Source organism: Zingiber officinale, chromosome 4A (assembly GCF_018446385.1).
Source record: "Zingiber officinale cultivar Zhangliang chromosome 4A, Zo_v1.1, whole genome shotgun sequence".
NCBI classification, from domain to species: domain Eukaryota; kingdom Viridiplantae; phylum Streptophyta; class Magnoliopsida; order Zingiberales; family Zingiberaceae; genus Zingiber; species Zingiber officinale.
Window position 1 is genome coordinate 86,307,414 of NC_055992.1, and position 20,564 is coordinate 86,327,977.

The 20,564-nt window shown below is 35.4% G+C and overlaps 1 protein-coding gene across 1 annotated transcript; it reads left to right on the forward strand.

The window, feature by feature from the left end:
* Window positions 1-424: 424 nt before the first annotated feature.
* On the forward strand, window positions 425-12,917 carry LOC121970075 (T-complex protein 1 subunit eta-like). Its single transcript, XM_042520487.1, has 14 exons — window positions 425-558; window positions 659-919; window positions 1,627-1,752; window positions 1,823-2,026; window positions 3,151-3,320; window positions 3,405-3,540; window positions 3,614-3,730; window positions 3,851-3,970; window positions 4,370-4,468; window positions 4,547-4,636; window positions 7,326-7,407; window positions 7,492-7,580; window positions 7,670-7,744; window positions 12,533-12,917. The coding sequence occupies exons 1-14, from the start codon at window positions 544-546 to the stop codon at window positions 12,635-12,637; spliced, it is 1,689 nt and encodes a 562-aa protein (XP_042376421.1). The 5' UTR covers window positions 425-543; the 3' UTR covers window positions 12,638-12,917.
* The last annotated feature ends 7,647 nt before the right edge of the window (window positions 12,918-20,564 follow it).

Below are 20,564 nucleotides of genomic sequence, written 5' to 3' on the forward strand. Positions count from 1 at the left end.
TATTTTTGACATTAATGTGTTATTATTATTGTGTTAATAGAAATTTTATATTATTCCATTTTATGATATGAAAATATAAATATTATTACTATGCGAAAATGATAGTTGAATTATAAGTTAATTTAAATTTGTATAGTAATGTAATTTGAGGTGTTGAATGTAAATGATTGTATATATATATAAAATTAGTTATTTATTTATATGTAAATGAATTTTTTATGTATTTTTCTAATTATTAATCAATAAGATTTTAAGGATTTTTGATAGAATATTCTACAATCCCATCTTGACCCTAAATCAATTTTCCGTATGATCACAATTTTACAAATTATGGAGCATATTATCAGTGCTCAATTTTAATACGGTATAATATTAATTTTCTTATAAGAATTTTTTTTCATAAAATCACTCAGGCTTCACCGCACTATAACGTGTTCATTTTTAGAACCCGCGTCTAAACCCCCTCCGTTTCGCCTCCAAGCCGGCAAAACCTAACTAGTTCAGATCTCAATCCCTCCGCTCTCTCCTCCGTCTGTTGCTCAGATGGCGGCAATGCTGGTAACTTTGTCTCTCTTCCTCTTACGTTCTATTTTGTTTTACTATGGAAACGGCTTAGTGATTATTAACCCTTTGGATCTCTTGGCGGCAATGTTTGCAGCAACCCCAGATCATACTGTTGAAGGAAGGGACGGACACCTCGCAGGGGAAGGCGCAGGTTGTGAGCAACATCAATGCTTGCACCGCCGTGGCGGACGTGGTTCGCACGACGCTGGGTCCACGAGGAATGGACAAACTCATCCACGATGATAAGGGGAATACCACCATATCCAATGATGGCGCCACCATCATGAAGCTGCTTGATATTGTCCATCCTGCCGCCAAGATTCTCGTTGACATCGCCAAGTCTCAGGATTCTGAGGTAAGAAATTTCCGCCTGGATCGGTTGTAGAACATGAAGTCCTGTTTGACTTGTGAAAATTTTCACATTTTTCAGTTTTGTTATCTGTTCAGTCCGCAGAAAATAGTTTTTAGAAAAATGTGAAAACTATTCTGCTAAAACTGACGAACAGAAAATTAAAATTGTGAATTTTCATCAAAATTTCCTCATGTAGCTTTGTAAAATAGAAAAATCAAACCATCTTCATTAAAATTGTTAAAATTTCTCACTATTTTAACTTTCTATTGTCAGTTTCAGCAGATCAGTTTTCACATTTTTCTGAAAATTATTTTCTAAAAACTTAGAAGAGAAATTGAAAAGGCTGAAAATTTTCATGAGCTCGTGGCCTAAGAACATGAAAAGGCACTCTCTTCTCCTGATGAATATTGGATGACTTGATTTCCATGTTAAAAATTGGCTTTGAAGTTTTGTTGAAGTAGTAGGGATAAACAATTTAACTAATCTGAAGATTTGATCAATTAGGTTAGATACAGTGCACAGTGATAAGTTTCTTACTCGTTACAGATATCTTTATGGGGAAAGAGACACTTCGCACAAAATGATCACTATGTATCCACAACATTATGTGCCAATGCCATTTTGAGTATTAAAAAAGACGTTAATATATTAGCTCAACTACCAGCTTTTGGTGTGTCTGAATGTCTTAAATCCTGCATATTCTGGTTTAGGTTGGTGATGGGACAACAACAGTGGTGCTTTTGTCTGGTGAGTTCCTAAAGGAGGCAAAACCTTTTATTGAAGATGGAGTTCATCCCCAAAATCTTATTCGAAGTTACCGGACTGCATCATTTTTGGTAAGAATTAACCTGTTTTGTTATTGAGTGCAAATGTCAACTGCTGAAAATCACATGTCATATTTTCTAGGCCATCAACAAAATTAAAGATCTTGCCGTAAGCATAGAGGGAAAAAGTCTTGAAGAGAAGAAATCCTTGCTGGCTAAATGTGCAGCTACTACACTTTCTTCAAAGTTAATTGGTGGTGAGAAGGAGTTTTTTGCAAACATGGTTGTGGAGGCTGTCCTTGCAATTGGCAATGATGATAGGCTTAATTTGATTGGGATAAAAAAGGTTAAGCTTGTATTTCTAACATTCTTAACCAGTTCAGTTGATTTGGATTTCATATTACAGTTTTTATACTTAATGGTAGATTGGTAGTACTTGTATACTGCCCCTGTGTTATGTGACGCTAACTATATAGATTTACCATTTTTCAAGTGGAGAACTATTTTCACATTTTGAGGAATACAATATTGAAAAAAAAATCACTTGTAAGGAATCTATCCCAGTATAAAGTATAAACAATTGATTCTCCCTGGAAGTTTTTTCATTTCAGTTGCTAGAAGGTTGTAATAAGCCAGCTCATTATTCCTGTAGGCAATCTTAAGCAGTGTTAAAACCATTACTTTTCTTAGTTTATGAAGATCTTATCTGTCCTTTTAGATTTATAATGTATCTAGTGTGTTTTCATGATCTTGAATTGCCAAGTACATTATGTACTTTTAATCTCACAACTGTATGACATTAGAGCCTAAATCTCCTAAGTTGAGTGGCTTCTCTATTTCCTCCAACAGTCGTATGGCGGATATGTTGGAGAATAAATTATCTTCTTTCATTCTTGCATAGTTTGATGGCAGTATCATCAAAGCTTTCTGTATTATTAGTCTGTCTCATTTGGTCTTTGGTAAGCCTGATATAGACCGCAGCTCAGCTTGGACCACTTAATTTCATTAAAAAGTTTCAAGCTGCAATGATTCTTGCATTTCTTTGTCTAATATTGAGATAGAATATTATGATTTTAAATGGCCAGCATGTTCATTTTCCAACTGTATTGAGCTGGGAGTTTCAGTTTTTGTGCTTAACTTCTGAACTATATATCCTGTATTTGCTAAGGTGCTGGGTGCCCCAGTGAAAATCTCTAGTTAGGCAGTAGTTTAATTTGTATTGCATGTACAACATTATTCTTGATGTTTTCACAAGAACAGAGCTCACTGTCTTTAGGTGTGCAACTGCCATTTGTTCCTGGGTCTGGATCTAATTGCACATAATGTGTTGAAAAACACTGTACACTTTTATTTCTTTCTACATAGATTCTTTTTTTCCTTTTCATTCTGAGTTATACTAGAGAAATTGAGAGATGATTCTAGCTTTCTGGTGGAATTTCAGCATCTAAAATTGCAGCTACTTTTCTGTAGGTCCCTGGTGGCAACATGAGAGATTCATTTCTTGTTAATGGTGTTGCTTTTAAAAAGACATTCTCTTATGCTGGTTTTGAGCAGCAGCCAAAGAAATTTTTAAACCCCAAGATTCTTTTGTTGAACATTGAGTTGGAGTTGAAGTCAGAGAAAGAAAATGCAGAAATCAGGTCCACTAGACTTGCTGTTACTACAATCAATATTTCATATATTATATTCAAACGTTTTAATTATGCTTTCTGGTTCTTATGTAGGCTTTCTGACCCTTTACAATATCAATCAATCGTTGATGCTGAATGGAATATCATATATGACAAGCTAGATAAGTGTGTTAAAAGTGGAGCAAAAATTGTCCTATCAAGATTAGCAATTGGTGATCTTGCAACTCAGGTACTTTAGTAAGTTGTAAGTTACTAAACTGAATTCATTGTTTTTTGGAGCATAACAATTGGTCTTTCTGCAGTATTTTGCTGATCGGGATATTTTCTGTGCTGGCCGTGTCACGGAGGAAGATTTACAACGTGTTGCTGCTGCAACAGGTGGAACTGTTCAGACCTCTGTCAACAATGTCATTGATGAGGTATGCTTACTCATTCATTTTGACATTCTTTACCTAGCTTATTCTTATTTGACTATTTGATTGTTGAATCTAAAATTTTGGTTGGTATCATTTCATATTACTCATGGTCTCTGTCAAAAGGTACTTGGATCTTGTGAAGCATTTGAAGAAAGACAAGTTGGGAATGAACGATTCAACATTTTTAGCGGTTGCCCTTCTGGTCAGACTGCTACGATTGTTCTCAGAGGTGGTGCTGATCAGGTTTGTTGATCAAATTGGGTTGTGTTTTACAAAATTTTAGTAGGGTTCAATGGTGTTATTAAGATCCAAGTAGTCTTACATAGAATTCAATGATGAATGTGATATAAGATCCATATATCTGAAAATAGTTAGGAGTTGTCATTTTATTATTTTTTGTTGTTATTCTAATATGAGAAGAATCTAAAGGCGTGCACAACGGTAAAGTTGCTGCTGTGACCTCTAGGTCATGGGTTCAAGTCTCGGAAACGGTGTATTGCAAAGCATAAGACTGTGCACAATAGTCCCTTACCTGGGACCCACCAATGCTGGGGCTTTGTGCACGGGCTGCCCTTTTTTATTCAAATATAAGAATCTACTTTTTTACTGATAATGATAACTTTGTTGGCTTATCCTGTTCAGTTCATTGAAGAAGCAGAAAGGAGCCTTCATGATGCCATTATGATAGTTAGGAGAGCTTTAAAGAACTCTACCATTGTGTCTGGTGGTGGCGCTATTGATGTAATTTCCTATAATTAACCGTTGTTACTTCTTATCTTGGCCGTTTTCTATTGTAATTTTTTTCCCCATCACTGGCAGATGGAACTAAGCCGGTATTTGAGGCAGCATGCCCGTACAATAGCTGGCAAGTCGCAGCTATTTATCAATTCATTTGCCAAAGCTCTTGAGGTAGAGGACTATGAGTACTTATTTCCTATTCATTTAAATCCTTGATAGTATCTGTGATAGCATCTATTTATCACGTGGTTTCAATAGGTGTTAATCTTTCATTGGCTCTATAGATTACTGTAATCCTTTTATTATATCTCTGAACAATTAGACACAAGGTGTGTAGGCTTACATTTTTATTAGAACTATGAACATGATGATTTCTAGATTTTTGTTGAATATTTTTATAATATGACTGATACGTTAGGACAGTGGTATTGGTAATCATACTTTTGCATTTCCTTTCTACTTCTCTTTTATTCTGTCTGCAATTTTTGTTCCCACAAGTAATGCAACTGAAAGTTCTTTTGTCAAACTGCCTCTTGGCTGAAGGAACTACAAAGAACAGACTTTAATACCACGTGCTCTTGAGACAAGAAACAAACATATTCTGGCTGTAATTATCTTGAATGCATTCACCATGTGCTCTTGAGATAAAAGTACATATTTCTGTTTGCTTTGTTTCCCCCCATAAAGCCACAAGGAACAGATGTAGCTCCTGCTATTGTGAAATTCAGCATTCTTATTGGCCAACCAAATATAGTTTTGCTATCTCATAGGTTTACGTTCTCCATGGCAAGTTGGCAGTAGTGCTTTCTATTTCATTATTTTGACTTTTTGTGTAAAAAAAAGCACATGAAAGTGTACATTTTTTTTACTTATCTACATAATCAGTTGACAGAAGAAACCATGACAACTTTCAATCTAAATCCAATTTTTCAAATATTTTGGGAACATGTGAACCAGGGTACACCATTAACTTGAAATGGAATTGGTTTTTGTATAAAAGTATTTAGTATTTTCTCTTATTAAATATGCAATTCCTAAAATTTAATTTTCTATACTATCCGATAATCAATTAGAAATGCATGATAATGGTTAACAAATAGCTTAATATGAAAATTTTAATGTAATTTTCTTCAGAGATGAGACCCACAACTTAAATTATGCTGTTTCATTGTATGATTTCATAATTTTTCACTTACTATCTAAACTATCTTGGCATTTTCAGGCAGTGTTTGTCCCAACACATTGGGGTTGACCATATGGACCCTATCCTTCATTTTATACTATGCAAAGCTATATCTATAGTAATATTAGACTATTCTTGATCATTTTTGATTAAATATAATAGAGTATTTTTGGTCTCCCTCCATCTCCTTAGATCTCTGATTCTAGATAGTTCAACTTCTCTAACTGTAAAAGTTATTGATTGAATTTAAATATGTATAATATGATTTTAACTTATTTTTCTTTTAATTTTGATTTTCGTTATATATACTAAATTGTTCCCAAATAGTAAGTTTTTTTTTTTTTAATATTGTTAATGAATTCAAACAGTAATTTTAGTATTCTTGTGTCCTCTTTGCTATATTAACTTTACTAGATTGTTTCCTAATTGTTTCCAGATGAGTTTTAATCAATAACTGCCTCTCTTTCTCTCATACTATAATCATTATAGAGGACTCGAAATTCATTTCCATTTCAACCATCTTTGTTCTTTTAATATATCTTTATAATTATCTTTTTCTTGGATCGACTATATTTACAACATATTTATAAAAATTTCATGGCCACATGTTTCAACTATTTCTTCACTTATCATTAAAATTACTTTTACTTAATCTACTGTTATAAAAACATAATATCCTTAATAGATCTAACAGTGGTCATTATATTTTTATGTATCCTTCAATACAGCAATATAATTGATTTGCTTTGTTATATAAAACTCATCAATTGTCTAACGACTCTAAGGACTCTCTTAAACCTTTTTAACTTAATAAAATCTATCAAATTCAATACATACTATCTAAAATTATAACAAGTCCAATAGAATCTAAATGGACAAGATTAGCATCAGAGAAAGTTTATTTTCTTTTCTCGTCTTGAATTTGAAGAAAATAATTCATTGATTAATCTGAATGCTAGATAGTGGTGGCGTCATTGTTCTTGTATGCTGAAAGAAACTTTTGAAGTGATAATATATGTGTTAAAGCCCAAGGAGGAGCTTAATCCCAAGCCAAAATGTTACAGCACTTATGTTGATTTTCTTAAAAGTCTCACTTTGCAATGTAGGACTAAAGGGGTGGAGTTTCTATGATTCTTCCCTTCCTACTTTATCATGTCTTTAATGATCACCCTTAGGTCTTTCATTACTACAGGCAAAAGGTCCAACTTTGATACCATGTTATTTTCTAAGACCCAATCCAAATCCAAAATGCAGTGCTCTTAGGTGGAAAACCTTTTCATATAAAATATGCTTAAGAAGCCCCACTTGGCAATGTGAAACTAAATGGGTGGAGTTTCTATCTTGCATCCCTTTCTGTTTACCTCCTTTGACAAGCCTATTGATAGTGTTGACAATCCAAACTCTACTTTGAATGATGCACATTTGATTGGCTGGAAGGACCTAAGGTATTTGGAAGGATTTCTTGTTTGGAAATTTTAAGAGAATAATTGTTTTTTGTTTTGTTTTTTACTTCAAGATTTTAATAATCAAGAAAAATAATTATATCTGTCTGATGTTCTAAAGGGCTGTAATTGTGGCCTAAACAAGCTTGAAGAATGGATCTGTTATAACTGTCTATCTGGTAGGTTTGATAAACTTTAATGGGTAATTCCTAAACTTATTAATTTAAATTTGCAGGTCATTCCACGTCAACTTTGTGACAATGCTGGATTTGATTCTACAGACATCTTGAACAAACTAAGACAGAAACATGCATCTGGTTAGCTTCCTCCCGTAAATGACTGCATTTGGCTGTGTCTTCTTTTGTCCTGGTATCATCTGCTGAAAGTCATGACTCTAACAGGGGAAGGTGCAAATTATGGTGTGGACATTAATACGGGTGGAATTGCAGATTCCTTTGCCAACTTTGTATGGGAGCCTGCTGTCGTGAAAGTAATATCATTTTTCAAGCCTTTCTCTTTCTCTTGTTCTAGTTATTTGTTGGTATTGGCATTTATATTGACTAAATATATGAATGGCAGATCAATGCTATAAATGCTGCAACTGAAGCTTGTTGTCTTATCTTAAGCGTGGATGAAACAGTGAAAAATCCCAAGGTACAATTTTATTTGTCATAAAAGCAGGGGATTTTATTCCTTTCAGGGTTTCGCTTGAGGTGTTAGACTCTTAGTGTACTTAATTTGTTTTCCACTGTATAGTTCTTTTGGTGCTGAATGATGTATAGCAGCAGAAACAATTCCATCTCATACCATCTCATATATGATTTAGCACATAACAAAGAGTAATTTATAGTGTTTCTGTATGACATTATCCATAATATTCCTATTTTAAAATCTAAGGGTTCTTTTGCAGGAGCTAAATAAATTGTGGAAACTACTCATTAACAACATATCCATTTGACACACAACATTTATTTGTTTAATTTTGTTTTGAATGGTTTGTCGCTTAAAAACTTTCTCATCTTTGATGATGATAGTGCTTTTTCATATTGCTCACTTAGCAATAAAATTTTTTTTACCATTTTAATCCTACACCTTTTCTGTCAGTTTATCTCCCTAATATAATGTCAGTCACACTTTATCTTTAGAGAATTCAACTAACACTGTCAGCATGCAATATTCTTATTATTCTCTGAGTACTGCTGAGCAATATACATATGTTAAGCCTATTTAATCTAAATTTGGTTTTTAGTATCTCTAACATCAGTAGGGTAAACGAACTGCATGAGTTTTATGTTGCTCAGAATTGTTTATTAAGATAACCAAGCCAAACCTAAGTTAACCAAGTTGCTGAAATGTTTGTTCAAGCTCAGCTTGGTTTCTTCTTTTGAGCTCGAAACTCGACTTTAGTTGGGTTTGAGCTGGGCTCATTTAGATGTCATTGAGCTTGTTTGAATGAACGAACTTTTTACATTTTAAAGCTCTTTTGGTTGGTTAGTGAGCTTAATATAACAACTTCTTTGTTATTTTCTTTTTCAGAGCTTGTTTGTTTATTTGCAAACTTATTTATAAGTTTGATTAGAGTTTTGTTTATGAAAATGGTTCACAAGTTTTGTACATGGACATTGTATATCAATATTGTTCATAGTTCACAATCTCTATTCATGGAAAATAGGTACATGTATAAAATGCTTCCCAAGGTAACAATCTCAGGAAGAAATCCAAGAAAAACATACATCATAAGCTAACCACTAACTATCAACCTCTACACATGAGGTATCCCCTTCACACACCAACCGCTACACATGAGGTTTATCAGAATACATCAAAAAGAAACATCACCATCAACCTCCATACATGAGGTAACATCAACGCCAACAACCTCTACATGAGGTAAAAACCCACTCACAAACATTACAATCAAGCACATGTTCGGCCACACACCAAACCACATCAAGCACACACAAGCCATGTTTGATCAACACACAAAACCACAACAAGCATAGGCCGGCGCTCATAAGTCCATAAACCGATACATATGTATCTGGATCTTGCGAAACATTCTCTCCATGTTAGGCACCATCCCCTCGAAGCGGCATCTATTGCTGGATTCCCACAAGACGTAGATCATGCTCGAAACTCCAAGGTGCCTTGCCTTCATCTTCCGGTTCCCCCCTTTGTATTGCTGTCTGAATTGGAAGACCTCATCCATCGTCCGGGCCTCATGTTGAATCTCCAACTAGCACCTCACCTTCTCCCAAAGCGCCTGGGAGATAGGGCATTCAAAGTACAAATGTCAGTTTGTCTCCTCCCACGGCCAACATAGGACACAAGCTTTGTTCTCTTCATATGGCTTCCTATCTGTCGTCTGTAACTTCTCATGCGCTAGTAGCCACCCAATGAACCTATGCTTTGGCATAATCTCCGGCCTCCATACCACGGGGTTCCAAGTTACCGCCGACCCCCTTGGTTTGAATAAGTCGTAAGCATTAGCAACCCTGTTCTTTTCACCCACAAACCATTCAATAATCTTCGTGTTTGCCACCTCATTACCTTGTGAACCTCTGAATTTTACACCTAATATCCACAAGTTTTTTTTAATAAGAGGTGAGTTTGAAGGCCTTACCCCTCATTGCCAAAAGTCCACACCCTTGATGTAGTGTTGGTACACCCATCTCACCCATACCGAGTCCTTTGATTAAATCTCTCATAACATTTTGCTCAGCAAGGCTTCATTCCACGCATGAAGATCTTGAAGTCCATATCCACTGTCTTCTTTAGAAAAGCAAATGGTAGCCCATGATATCGAGGGAAGCTTGGAAGTCCACACAAACGTTCAACACATAGCCTTTATCTTCTTAATAACACCGCTAGGAATAGGGAGCATAGAGAGCTAATAACACTCCATTCCTTTAAGCACTGATCTCTCCAACTCCAATCGACCCGCATATGATAGGTAGTGCTTTGGCCAAGCACTTATCCTTCTTGCAATAGCATCAAGCAAAGCCCATAGTTAGCCATCTTCAACTTCTTCGTCGTTAAGTGGAATGCCCAAATATCGAAAGGGGAACGTTCCCTCTTGAAATTCAATAATCCGAAGTAGCCAAGCCTTTATCCTATCATCAACCCTTGCCATATATATATATATATATATGTGTGTGTGTGTGTGTGTGTGTGTGTGTAATTTCCGGGGATTTGCCTTCAGCCCGGTCTCCTCACCAAAACGTTCCAAATATTTCGCTAGCACCTTGATGGAGGTCTCATCCGCCCAGGCAAACATCAAGTCGTCGGCATATGCTAGGTGTGTGATGCCAACCTCTTTGCACATGGGATGAAAGTGAAAAGTGGGCTTTAAAGAGGCCACTTGTAATCTTCTTGACAAGACTTCAATACATAAACCAAAGAGTAAGGGTAACTAGGGGTCACCTTGCCTTAATCCACGCCGCCCATTAAAGAAGTCATGAATGCCACCATTTAGAGATTTGGAGTAAGAAGCCGTGGTGACGCGCTCTCTAATCCATCCACAATATTGTTGGGGAAATCCAAAACCAACAAGGGTCATCATTAGAAACTCCCAATTAACCGTATCAAACGCTTTCTTCAAGTCCACCTTAAGCATACACCTCGGTGAGATTTTTTTCCATGCATATTTCCTTAGAGGTTAACGTTATTCCCAATAGACTGCCCTTGGACAAAAGCCACTTGGGCGGGGTCTAACAAATATCCCAACACCAATGCTAAATGGCCCACCAACACTTTGGCAATCACCTTGTAGAAGACATTACAACAAGAGATGAACCTATAATCCGCAACCCCCTGCAGCATGATCCGCCTTTGGCACTAGAGAGATTAAAGAATGATTCCATTGTTTTAGCAACCTCCCTTCTTGAAAGAACTCTTGAACCGTTGCGATAAAATCTGGACCAATAATATCCCAAGTAGAGGTAAAGAACATTGCCCCATAATCATTCGGACCCGACGCCGTGTCATATCTGATGTCTTATAGTGCTCCTTTGAGTTCTTCCACCCCCATTGGCCTGATCAAGTCCCCAACTTGGGTATCCGTTAGCTTTTGTTCAGTGAAATCATTTCTATCCATAGGGGTACACATCGCCGTTTGCCTAAGTAAAGCATGGAAGTAATCTAGAAACTCATCCGCCACTTCACCCAAGCTTGTCCCCATTTCGTTTGTTGAGTGTAATGATGGTGTTTCTCTTGTTATTCTGCTTCACCACATCATGGAAAAATTTGGTACACTTATCTGCACTCTTTAGATAGACATGTTTTGCCCTTTGTTGATAGAATTGCTCCTCCGTCTAGAATACCATGTTGCATCTCCTCCAACTCGGAATTTGCCCTTCTTGCCTTTTTAGAAATGTGGCCAAATTGCTCCTTGTTCGACTCTCTCAATCATCCCTTCAAATGCCTTAGTTTCTCCTTGAGCACAAATTGAGCATTAACATTCCCCATAACTAGCGCCACCTAAGATTCCGCCACCACCTTCTTGAAGGTCTTGTGCAATGACCACATATTAAGGAACTTGAACGGTCGGTTGAGTGTTCGATCCTTTGCTAGATATGCACTATACCACATAAATGATCTGATAAGCATCCTGGCGTCGTGAACTTCACGTAAGTATCAAAATCCGACATCAACCATTGTGAATTCACCATAGCTCTATTCAATTTGCAAGATACTGTACCATTAGTCTAAGTGAGTCGATGCCCCATAAAGCGAAGGTCCATTAGTCCACATGTTTGGGCAAAAATTTGAAGGTCCCTCATTTCGTGAATATTGTTAATAATTCACAATCTCTATTCATGAATATAGACAAGCTGAACGTGTGTGTTCAAGCTTATTTATTTAGTTTAATGGAATCTACAAGCTTGGTTATTCAATTGAACTCGTGCATGTTGAAGAACATAAACGAGCCAAACACCAAACTTGTTCTAGAACATTTGGTCTGTTTACAGTCATAAACATCAGCATACATGCATCAATTATTTGGTCAGGAACCAAATATTGGTAGTGACATAACTAACTTAAAATATGCTTTTGCAACCACCACCTTATCTTCAAGTTTGTCATCAGAGATATGGCTAGAGTCATCCTCTTGCTTTAAGCGGCCTTGTCTTTGATCTAAACTTTACCATTGATTTCAGTGCTAACTATTTGATGCTCTGCTAAACCCACTGATATTTTCAGAGTAAGGTGATTGCTAGAACTGTTTGCTTGTTATTTTATATTTACAATTTACTGATGGGTTTATGAAAGTTGTACTTCAGGACTTCAGCCACCCATGATATTTTTCCTCTATTTTTTATTTTGGTCTTTAACTTAGGGTTCCTTGAAAATCTCTATTGCTTATGAATTTGCTTTAATGTTATACAATGATGTGGACTTATAATTCCTTTTTACTTCTTTTTGCCTTTCAACTGCAATCAGTCGGAGAGTGCTCAAGGTGAAGCTGCTGCAAGTGCAATGGCTGGCCGTGGTAGGGGTGGAGCAAACTTTCGTGGACGTGGCGGAAGAGGCATGCGGAGACGGTGATTTCCAACACCATATCCAACTTCTTGTTTTAGCCTTATGGAGCGTTGTGCTTTTTTTTTCCCTCCCTCATCTCGATTTATTTAATTAACATATTATGAGATTTTTTTTTTTTTTTTTGCTTTGGGAAACCAGTATGAATTGAAATGTTCCTTTGTTGTCTTGGTAGTTAGGATATTGTTGCCGATGCATTGATTTGTGTTTGTTGTGAATGCATTTGGAATTGCATTCTTAGAGACAATTTTTGGTTACCAAGATTCATGGCAACGAAACTTGCTGAAAACCGATCCTGTCTCAAATTATCAGGCTTGTATATTGTGACCCCGTGTTAGGTCCTTTCTGCTATGTATCTTTAAACAATTAGTGGTAGGAGAGTAAAGAGAGAGCAATTGAGATTGAAGGGGTGAATATGTTTTTTCTACTTCATATTTTAGTCTCTCTGGTTCTCCCCTTTTAACTAAATCTTATCTGAACAATTCTTTGCGCTTGGTTGAATTCGAGCAATTTGATTTATTCGCTTGGAAGTGCCATAGGGACTTTGAAGAATCACAACTTTAGAGCACATATCGAACATTTTTCATGAATGGTGTTGCCGTTGGGTTGGCATGCCGTTTAGGAGATTGTGGATTACATTAAGAGTGTGTTTGGTTTAGAGTTATTCATAATAATTTTGATTATTCATTCAAAATTATCAATGAAAATTTTGCTTGATTTAGGTAATCGATGATTCTCGAGTAATGTTTCATGTCCGACATGTCAACAAAAAGGGCATGCAACTCAGAATCAGAAAATTTTGGAAAATTGAGGTTTTTCTTTATTTCGGGGTTAATGAATTTTTTTTTTATCCAAAATACCCTCGAGTAAGAGAAAAATATAAAAGAAAAAATAAAAAATATAAAAAAATATAATTTTTTTAAAAAAACATAAAAAAAAGAAAAACATTAAAAAAATAATAAATAATAAAAAAATGAGCGGAAAAATCATAAAAATAGAAAATACAAAAAATACAAAAATGTAAAAAAATAAAAAAAATAAAAAAACATAAAATATATATATATAAAAAAATTTTAAAATGAAACAAATAAAAAAGGAAAAGAAATAAAAAAAAGGAAAAAAAAGAAAAAAATATTGAAATAAAGAAAAACATGAAAATGAAAAAATAAAAAATGTAGAGTTTAAAAATTAATGATAATAATAATATATACGGTTGATTTTGTAACTAAGGGTAATATAGTAAAATATGAAACTAGGTTATTTATTAAAACCTTTAACAAATAAGTTTTTGTTGTGTTATCTAGGTTGAATCAAACAACATTTGGTAATGTTTTATTCCCCATAACCTTGGTTATATGATTATTTGGTAATCACATAACCAAGATTATACATGATAACTTGAATCAAATGCACCTGTTAGGTTGGGGGTATCTTGGTTATCCATCTAAAGTTATTAGCGAAAATTTTATTTGATTTAAGTAATCGGTGATTCTCAAGTAATGGTTTATGTTTGACATGTCAGTAAAAGGAGCTAACAATCTAAAATTGAAAAATCTTGAAAAAGTGAGATTTTTCTTAATTTTGGGATTAATGAAATTTTTTTGGTTAAAATTATCCTTCCATATTTATACTTTGGCATAAAAATAGTCCTAAAATTTTTATAACAAAAATTTTATTTTAAATTATAAAAACTAACTAAAAAATAAAAATATGTGATATTTTATTTAAAAAATAAATTTGTATTTATTTTTTAAAAAATATATATAGAGAGAGGAGTTAAAAAAAATAATAATATATATTATTGGTTTTATAATGAAGGATAATATAGTAAAATATTAAACATTAAAATATTGAACTATGTTATACATTAAAACTTTTAAATAAATAAGTTTTTATTACATTATCTAGGTTGAACCAAACAACATTAAAATGACGTTTGGTTCTTTCGTAGAAATGAGAATGAGAATAATAGTATTGTGGAATGAGAATTAGTATGAGCATAAATAATAAATATCACTCTTAAAAATAATATTTGGTTAGTTGAATATTTTCTATCGGAATAAATCGATTTTTTTTATCCTTAGAGGAAAATAAGAGAAAAAATTAGATATGAGAGAAAAATATGATAAAAGAGAATGATGAGAGAAAATGTAATGGGAAAGAATGAAGGAGGGAAAATGTGATGAGAAAAAAATGAGGAAAGAGATTGTAATGGGAGAGACCATGGTGAGAGAGGATGAGAGAGAAAGTGTAATGGGAGAGAATGAAGAAAGAGAAAAGTGTGATGAGAGAAAATAAGGAGAGAGAGTGTTATGGGAGAGATTGAGGAGAGAGAAAATGTGATGAGAACAAAATAAGAGAGTGTGATGGGAGAGAGCATGATGAGAGAAGATGAGCATAGAGAAAATATAATGAGAAAATGTGATGGGAGGGAATTAAGAGAGAGAAAGTGTGATGAGAGAAAATAATGAGAGAATATGTGATGAGAGAGATTTAGGAGAGAGAAAGTATGATGAGAACAAATAAGAAAAGAGAGTGATGAGAGAAAAAGTATGATGAGAGAGGATAAGAAGATAGTAAATGTGATGAGAGAGAATAAAGCGAGAGAAAATGTGATGAGAGAAAATAAAAAGAGAGAGTGTATGATGGAAGAAATTGAGGAGAGAGAAAGTATAATGAGAGAAAAAGTGTGATAATAGAATGAAGAGAGAGAGTACAATGAGAGAGAATAAAGAGAGAAAATGATATAAAAAAATTGAACAAATATATTAAAAGTAATTTCGTCCAAAATTTAAGTCTTATTATTATTCTCATCAAAACCTAACGGAGGAGGTGAGTTTCATTAATATCTAATTTTTTTGATTGTATTTTAAAATTTTAATTGCATTCCCATCAATTAAACACAATGATTGAGAATGAATACATTCTCTCATTCCCAAATTCCTAAACTAAACGACATCTAAATTATGTTTTATTCTCCATAATTTTAATTATGTGATTATCAGATAACCATATAATTAAGGTTATATATATATATATATATATATATATATATATATATATATATATATATATATATATATATATCCTAAAAGGTTATTAGGCTAGTAGTAACTGATAATAACAGTCACGGAGTTACTCTGTCGGTTAAAAAGTTCTCTATTTGTTTTTAGTTCATAGATTCCGTATATATATACATCATAAAAGGTTATTAGGCTAGTTGTAGTTCTCTATTTGTTTTTAGTTCATAGATTCCGCTTGGACATTGTCTATCGCATTGACAGACCATGTCCAAACAGTGCCCTCTTAACCCTAATTTTGCCCATTTTAGCTAAAAGAAGGGATGTTTCTCATGGTAACCACCTGACTATATATGATTTTACCATTGAATCTCATTCTCTCCCTTCTTTGATCTATCGCATTTGACTCCTTTATGTATGTGTGGTTGTTTTTTTTTTCTCGTTCCGTTTTCTAGTCGCAAGTTGTTTCTTATGGGAATCTTCGTCTTTGAATGCTCGACTCAAAGAAAACCTTTGACAGATAATTTGTAAGTTGAGATTTACGTTTGGCACTTGAAGGCCCACTACCATATATTTATCTTCAACTCAAACAATCATATATTTGTGTTCTTTGGAGTTATACAACCTTGTATGCTTTCATTTTTATTCTTGAAGTAAAGATAAAGTTGTTGACATGGGAAATAGTGGATGACCCTCTTGTTAGAACGGAGACGATAGTTAAAATAATATAACAGTCAAAAGTCAGGAAGAGATGATGACCATGGTTAAAAATTATATGTCCATATAGTCCACTCCTCTAATCTCGACTGACTTTACATCGATCGAATCCCCAGGACTCAGTCTCCTCACTTCTCCTGAGTACCATCCCAGTCTTACTCCAGGCCGGTCTCTTAGTCGGTCAGACCCCAACGCTGTCTCTTTACTTCTCCTGAGCACCATCTCAGTGTTACTCCAGGCCGGTCTCTTAGTCGGTCAGACCCTTAGGGTTCAGTCCTATCATTTTTCTTGGGCATCATCTTAGTCTTACTCCTGATTGAGAAGCTGGTCGGACACTGAGGGCTCCGTCCCCTCAATTTTCCTAGGCACCATCCCATCCTTACTCCCTACCGATCTCTTAGCCGGTTGGACCCCAGGGCTTAGTCCTCTCACTTCTCTTGGGCATCATCCCAGTCTTACTCTCAGTCGACCTCTTAGCCGGTCAGACTCCAATGTTCAGTCCCCTCACTTCTCTTGGGCATCATCCCAGTCTTATTCTCAACCGACCTCTTAGCCAGTCGAACCCCAGGGCTTAATCCCCTCACTTTTCCTCGGCACCATTACAGTCTTACTCCTGGCCGACTTTTTAGCCGGTCAGATCCCAGAGCTCAGTCTCCTCACTTCTCCTAAGCACCATCCAGTCTTATTCTTGGCCGACCTGTTAGCTGGTTGGACCCTAGGGCTTCGTCCCCTCACTTTTCCTGGGCACCATCCCAGTCTTACTCTCACCATACCTCTTAGCCGGTCGGACCTTAGGACTGTTGGTTGCTACTCGGAAAACCTAGAGGTTCCACTGTACAAAAATTTTGTACAAAGGTCTGAACCTTTTCCTAGCTACCATGTGTTCTTTTAAATTAAATTTTGGATCGCCTGCGGAACTTAACACGTTTGATCCAAAACTTAATCTATTTGTTCTTTAAGGTTTAGACTTGGATCTCCTGCGGAACTTAACACGTTTGATCCAAATCACCTAAGTTATTAATTTCATTAAATATTAATTTCCATAATTGGTTCCCAGTACTGACGTGGCGAGGCACATGACCTTCTTGGATATGGGAACAACCACCACCGACTAGACAAAACCTTTTATGGAAAGCTAATATTTAATTTCCTAAAATAACTTTAGGTCAACCAAAAGGAACAATCAAATCACAAGGAAAGAAAAATAAAAGAACACACTTCGAAAACATATTTCAAATACTAGAATCGCATGCGTCTTGTATTTGGTATTATTTCCAAAAATAACTAGTATGATGCGAAAAGAAAAATTACTAGTTATACCTTTTAGAAAGACCTCTTGATCTTCTACCGTATTTCTCTTCTAACCTCGGACGTTGTGTGGGCAACGATCTTCCGAGATGAGAAACCACCAAAGCACCTTCTTCTCCTTTCTTCAAGTTTCAGCCAAGCACTATGCTTCCAAGAGATGAAGATCTTTTTCCACCAATCAAGCTCCAAGGGATGTAAGCTTTCTCTCTTTCTTCTCCAAGCTAAAATTCGGCCACCACTTGATCTTCAAGGAGGAAGAGAGGTCCGGCCACAAGATGGAGAGAAGAGAAAAGAAGGAGGCCGGCCACACCAAGGAAGAAAAGAGGGAGAAAATAATAGAGGTTGTTCACCCATGAAGGCTCCTCTACCTCCTCTTTTATAATCCTTGGTCTTGGCAAATAAGGAAATTTTAATAAAAACTTCCTTAATTCTTTTGCCATGAAAAGGAAAATTTTATTTTAATTAAAATAATTTTTCTTCTCACTAAAACATGGCCGGCCACTTACTTCCTCAAATCAAGGAGAGTTTTAATTAAACAAGAATTAAAACTTCCTAATTTGTTTCTGGAAATTTATAAAAATTTCTCCAATAATTTTATCCCTTCATGATTGGTTTATAAAAAGGAAATTTAATAAATTAAAATCTTTCTTTTAAACATGTGGATAAAAGAAAGTTATCTCTAAAATTAAAATCTCTTTCAATCTATAAATAAGGAAAGATATCAAATCTTTTCTTAATCTTTTGTAGAAACTTATAAAAGAGAATATTTAATTTTAAACTCTCTTTTAAATCATGAACATAATTAAAAAGGAAAGTTTTCTTAAAATTTAAAATCCTCCTTTAATCAACAAATAAGGAAAGATTTCAAATTTTAAACTCTCTTTTAAACATGTAGATGATTTACAAATAAAGAAAGTTTTTACCAAAAATTAAAACCATCCTTTTAAACTACAAATAAGGAAAGAGATTAATCTCTTCTCTTAATCTTTTGTAGAAAGTTATAAAAGGAAATTTTTAATTTTTTTAACTCTCTTTTAAAAACATGATATCCACATAAGAAATAATTTTAATAAAAATCCTTTTTAATATTCTAGTGGCCGGCCACCTAAGCTTGGGACCCAAGCTTTGGCCGGCCACCTTCATGGCTCATCCACTTGGTCTTGGCCGGCCCTAGCTTGGGTTCCAAGCTAGCTTGGCCGGCCCCATTGGATGGGTAAGAAGGTGGGTATGCGGTGGGTATAAATCTCTATATACTAGAGGCTACGATAGGGACCGAGAGGAGGAATTGGTTTTGGTCTCCCGATAAACATCCCGTGTTCGCCCGAACACACACTTAATTTTATCAATAATAATTCATTCCACTAGAGAACTATTATTGAACTACCGCACCAATCCCAAATTACATTTTTGGGCTCCTTCTTATTATGAGTGTGTTAGTCTCCCTGTGTTTAAGATATCGAATGTCCACTAATTAAGTGAGTTACTAACAACTCATTTAATTAATATCTTAGTCCAAGAGTAGTACCACTCAACCTTATCATCATGTCGGACTAGGTCCACCTGCAGGGTTTAACATGACAATCCTTATGAGCTCCTCTTGAGGACATTATCAACCTAGTATCTCTAGGACACAGTTTCCTTCTATAATCAACAACACACACTATAAGTGATACCATTTCCCAACTTATCGGGCTTATTGATTCATCGAACTAAATCTCACCCATTGATAAATTAAAGAAATAAATATCAAATATATGTGCTTGTTATTATATTAGGATTAAGAGCACACACTTCCATAATAACCGAGGTCTTTGTTTCTTTATAAAATCAGTATAAAAGAAACGACCTCAAATGGTCCTACTCAATACACTCTAAGTGTACTAGTGTAATTATACAGTCAAGATAAACTGATACCTAATTACACTACGACCTTCTAATGGTTTGTTCCTTTCCATTTTGGTCGTGAGCTACTGTTTATAATTTATAAGGTACTGATAACATGATCCTCTGTGTGTGACACCACACACCATGTTATCTACAATATAAATTAATTGAACAACTACATTTATCACAAATGTAGACATTTGACCAATGTGATTCTTATTTCTAGATAAATGTTTATACCAAAAGCTAGGCTTTTAGTATACACTCTAACAAGGACTCAGTCCCCTCACTTCTTATGTGCACCATCCCAGTCTTACTCTCGATCGACCACTTAGCAATCGAACCCCAGGGCTCAGTTCCTCACTTCTTCTGAGAACCATCTAGTCTTACTACTGGCCGACCTCTTAGCCAGTCGGACCCTTAGGGTTTGATCCCTTCACTTCTCCTAGGCACCATCCAATCTTACTCTTGGTCGACCTCTTAACCGGTCGGACCCCAAGGCTCAGTCCCCTCACTTCTTCAGGGTACCATCCCAGCCTTACTCCCGATCGGCCTCTTTGTTGGTCGAACTCCCAGGGGGGCAACCTTGTCAAGAAATCGTAACAACTTATTAGAGAATAACATATATTCACCAGGGAATATTCCAATACTCTGCCACATACAAACCGCAGAACCTTACTCTACTTAATAGAAGTCCGTCACATATTTTCTTTCATCGGACACCCCCTGACACGCGACATTCTCTAATGCCTTATGATTGCAGAGGTTACAAAAGGCAGTATAAAAAGGGAGGTCCTTTTCGTTGGTTAGGTACGCGCTAGATAACATTCTTACTTATGCGCACACAATTACTACTCTTTATCTTTTTCTCCTCGGCCTCTCTTCTGACTTGAGCGTCGGAGGGCCTACGCCAGGGACCTCTTCCTCGATTCTCGCTCTAACGCTTACAGGTACTTGGTTTGTGGTGTTTATAGGGCCGTGGGGGTACTATTAGCGATCCTCTCTCT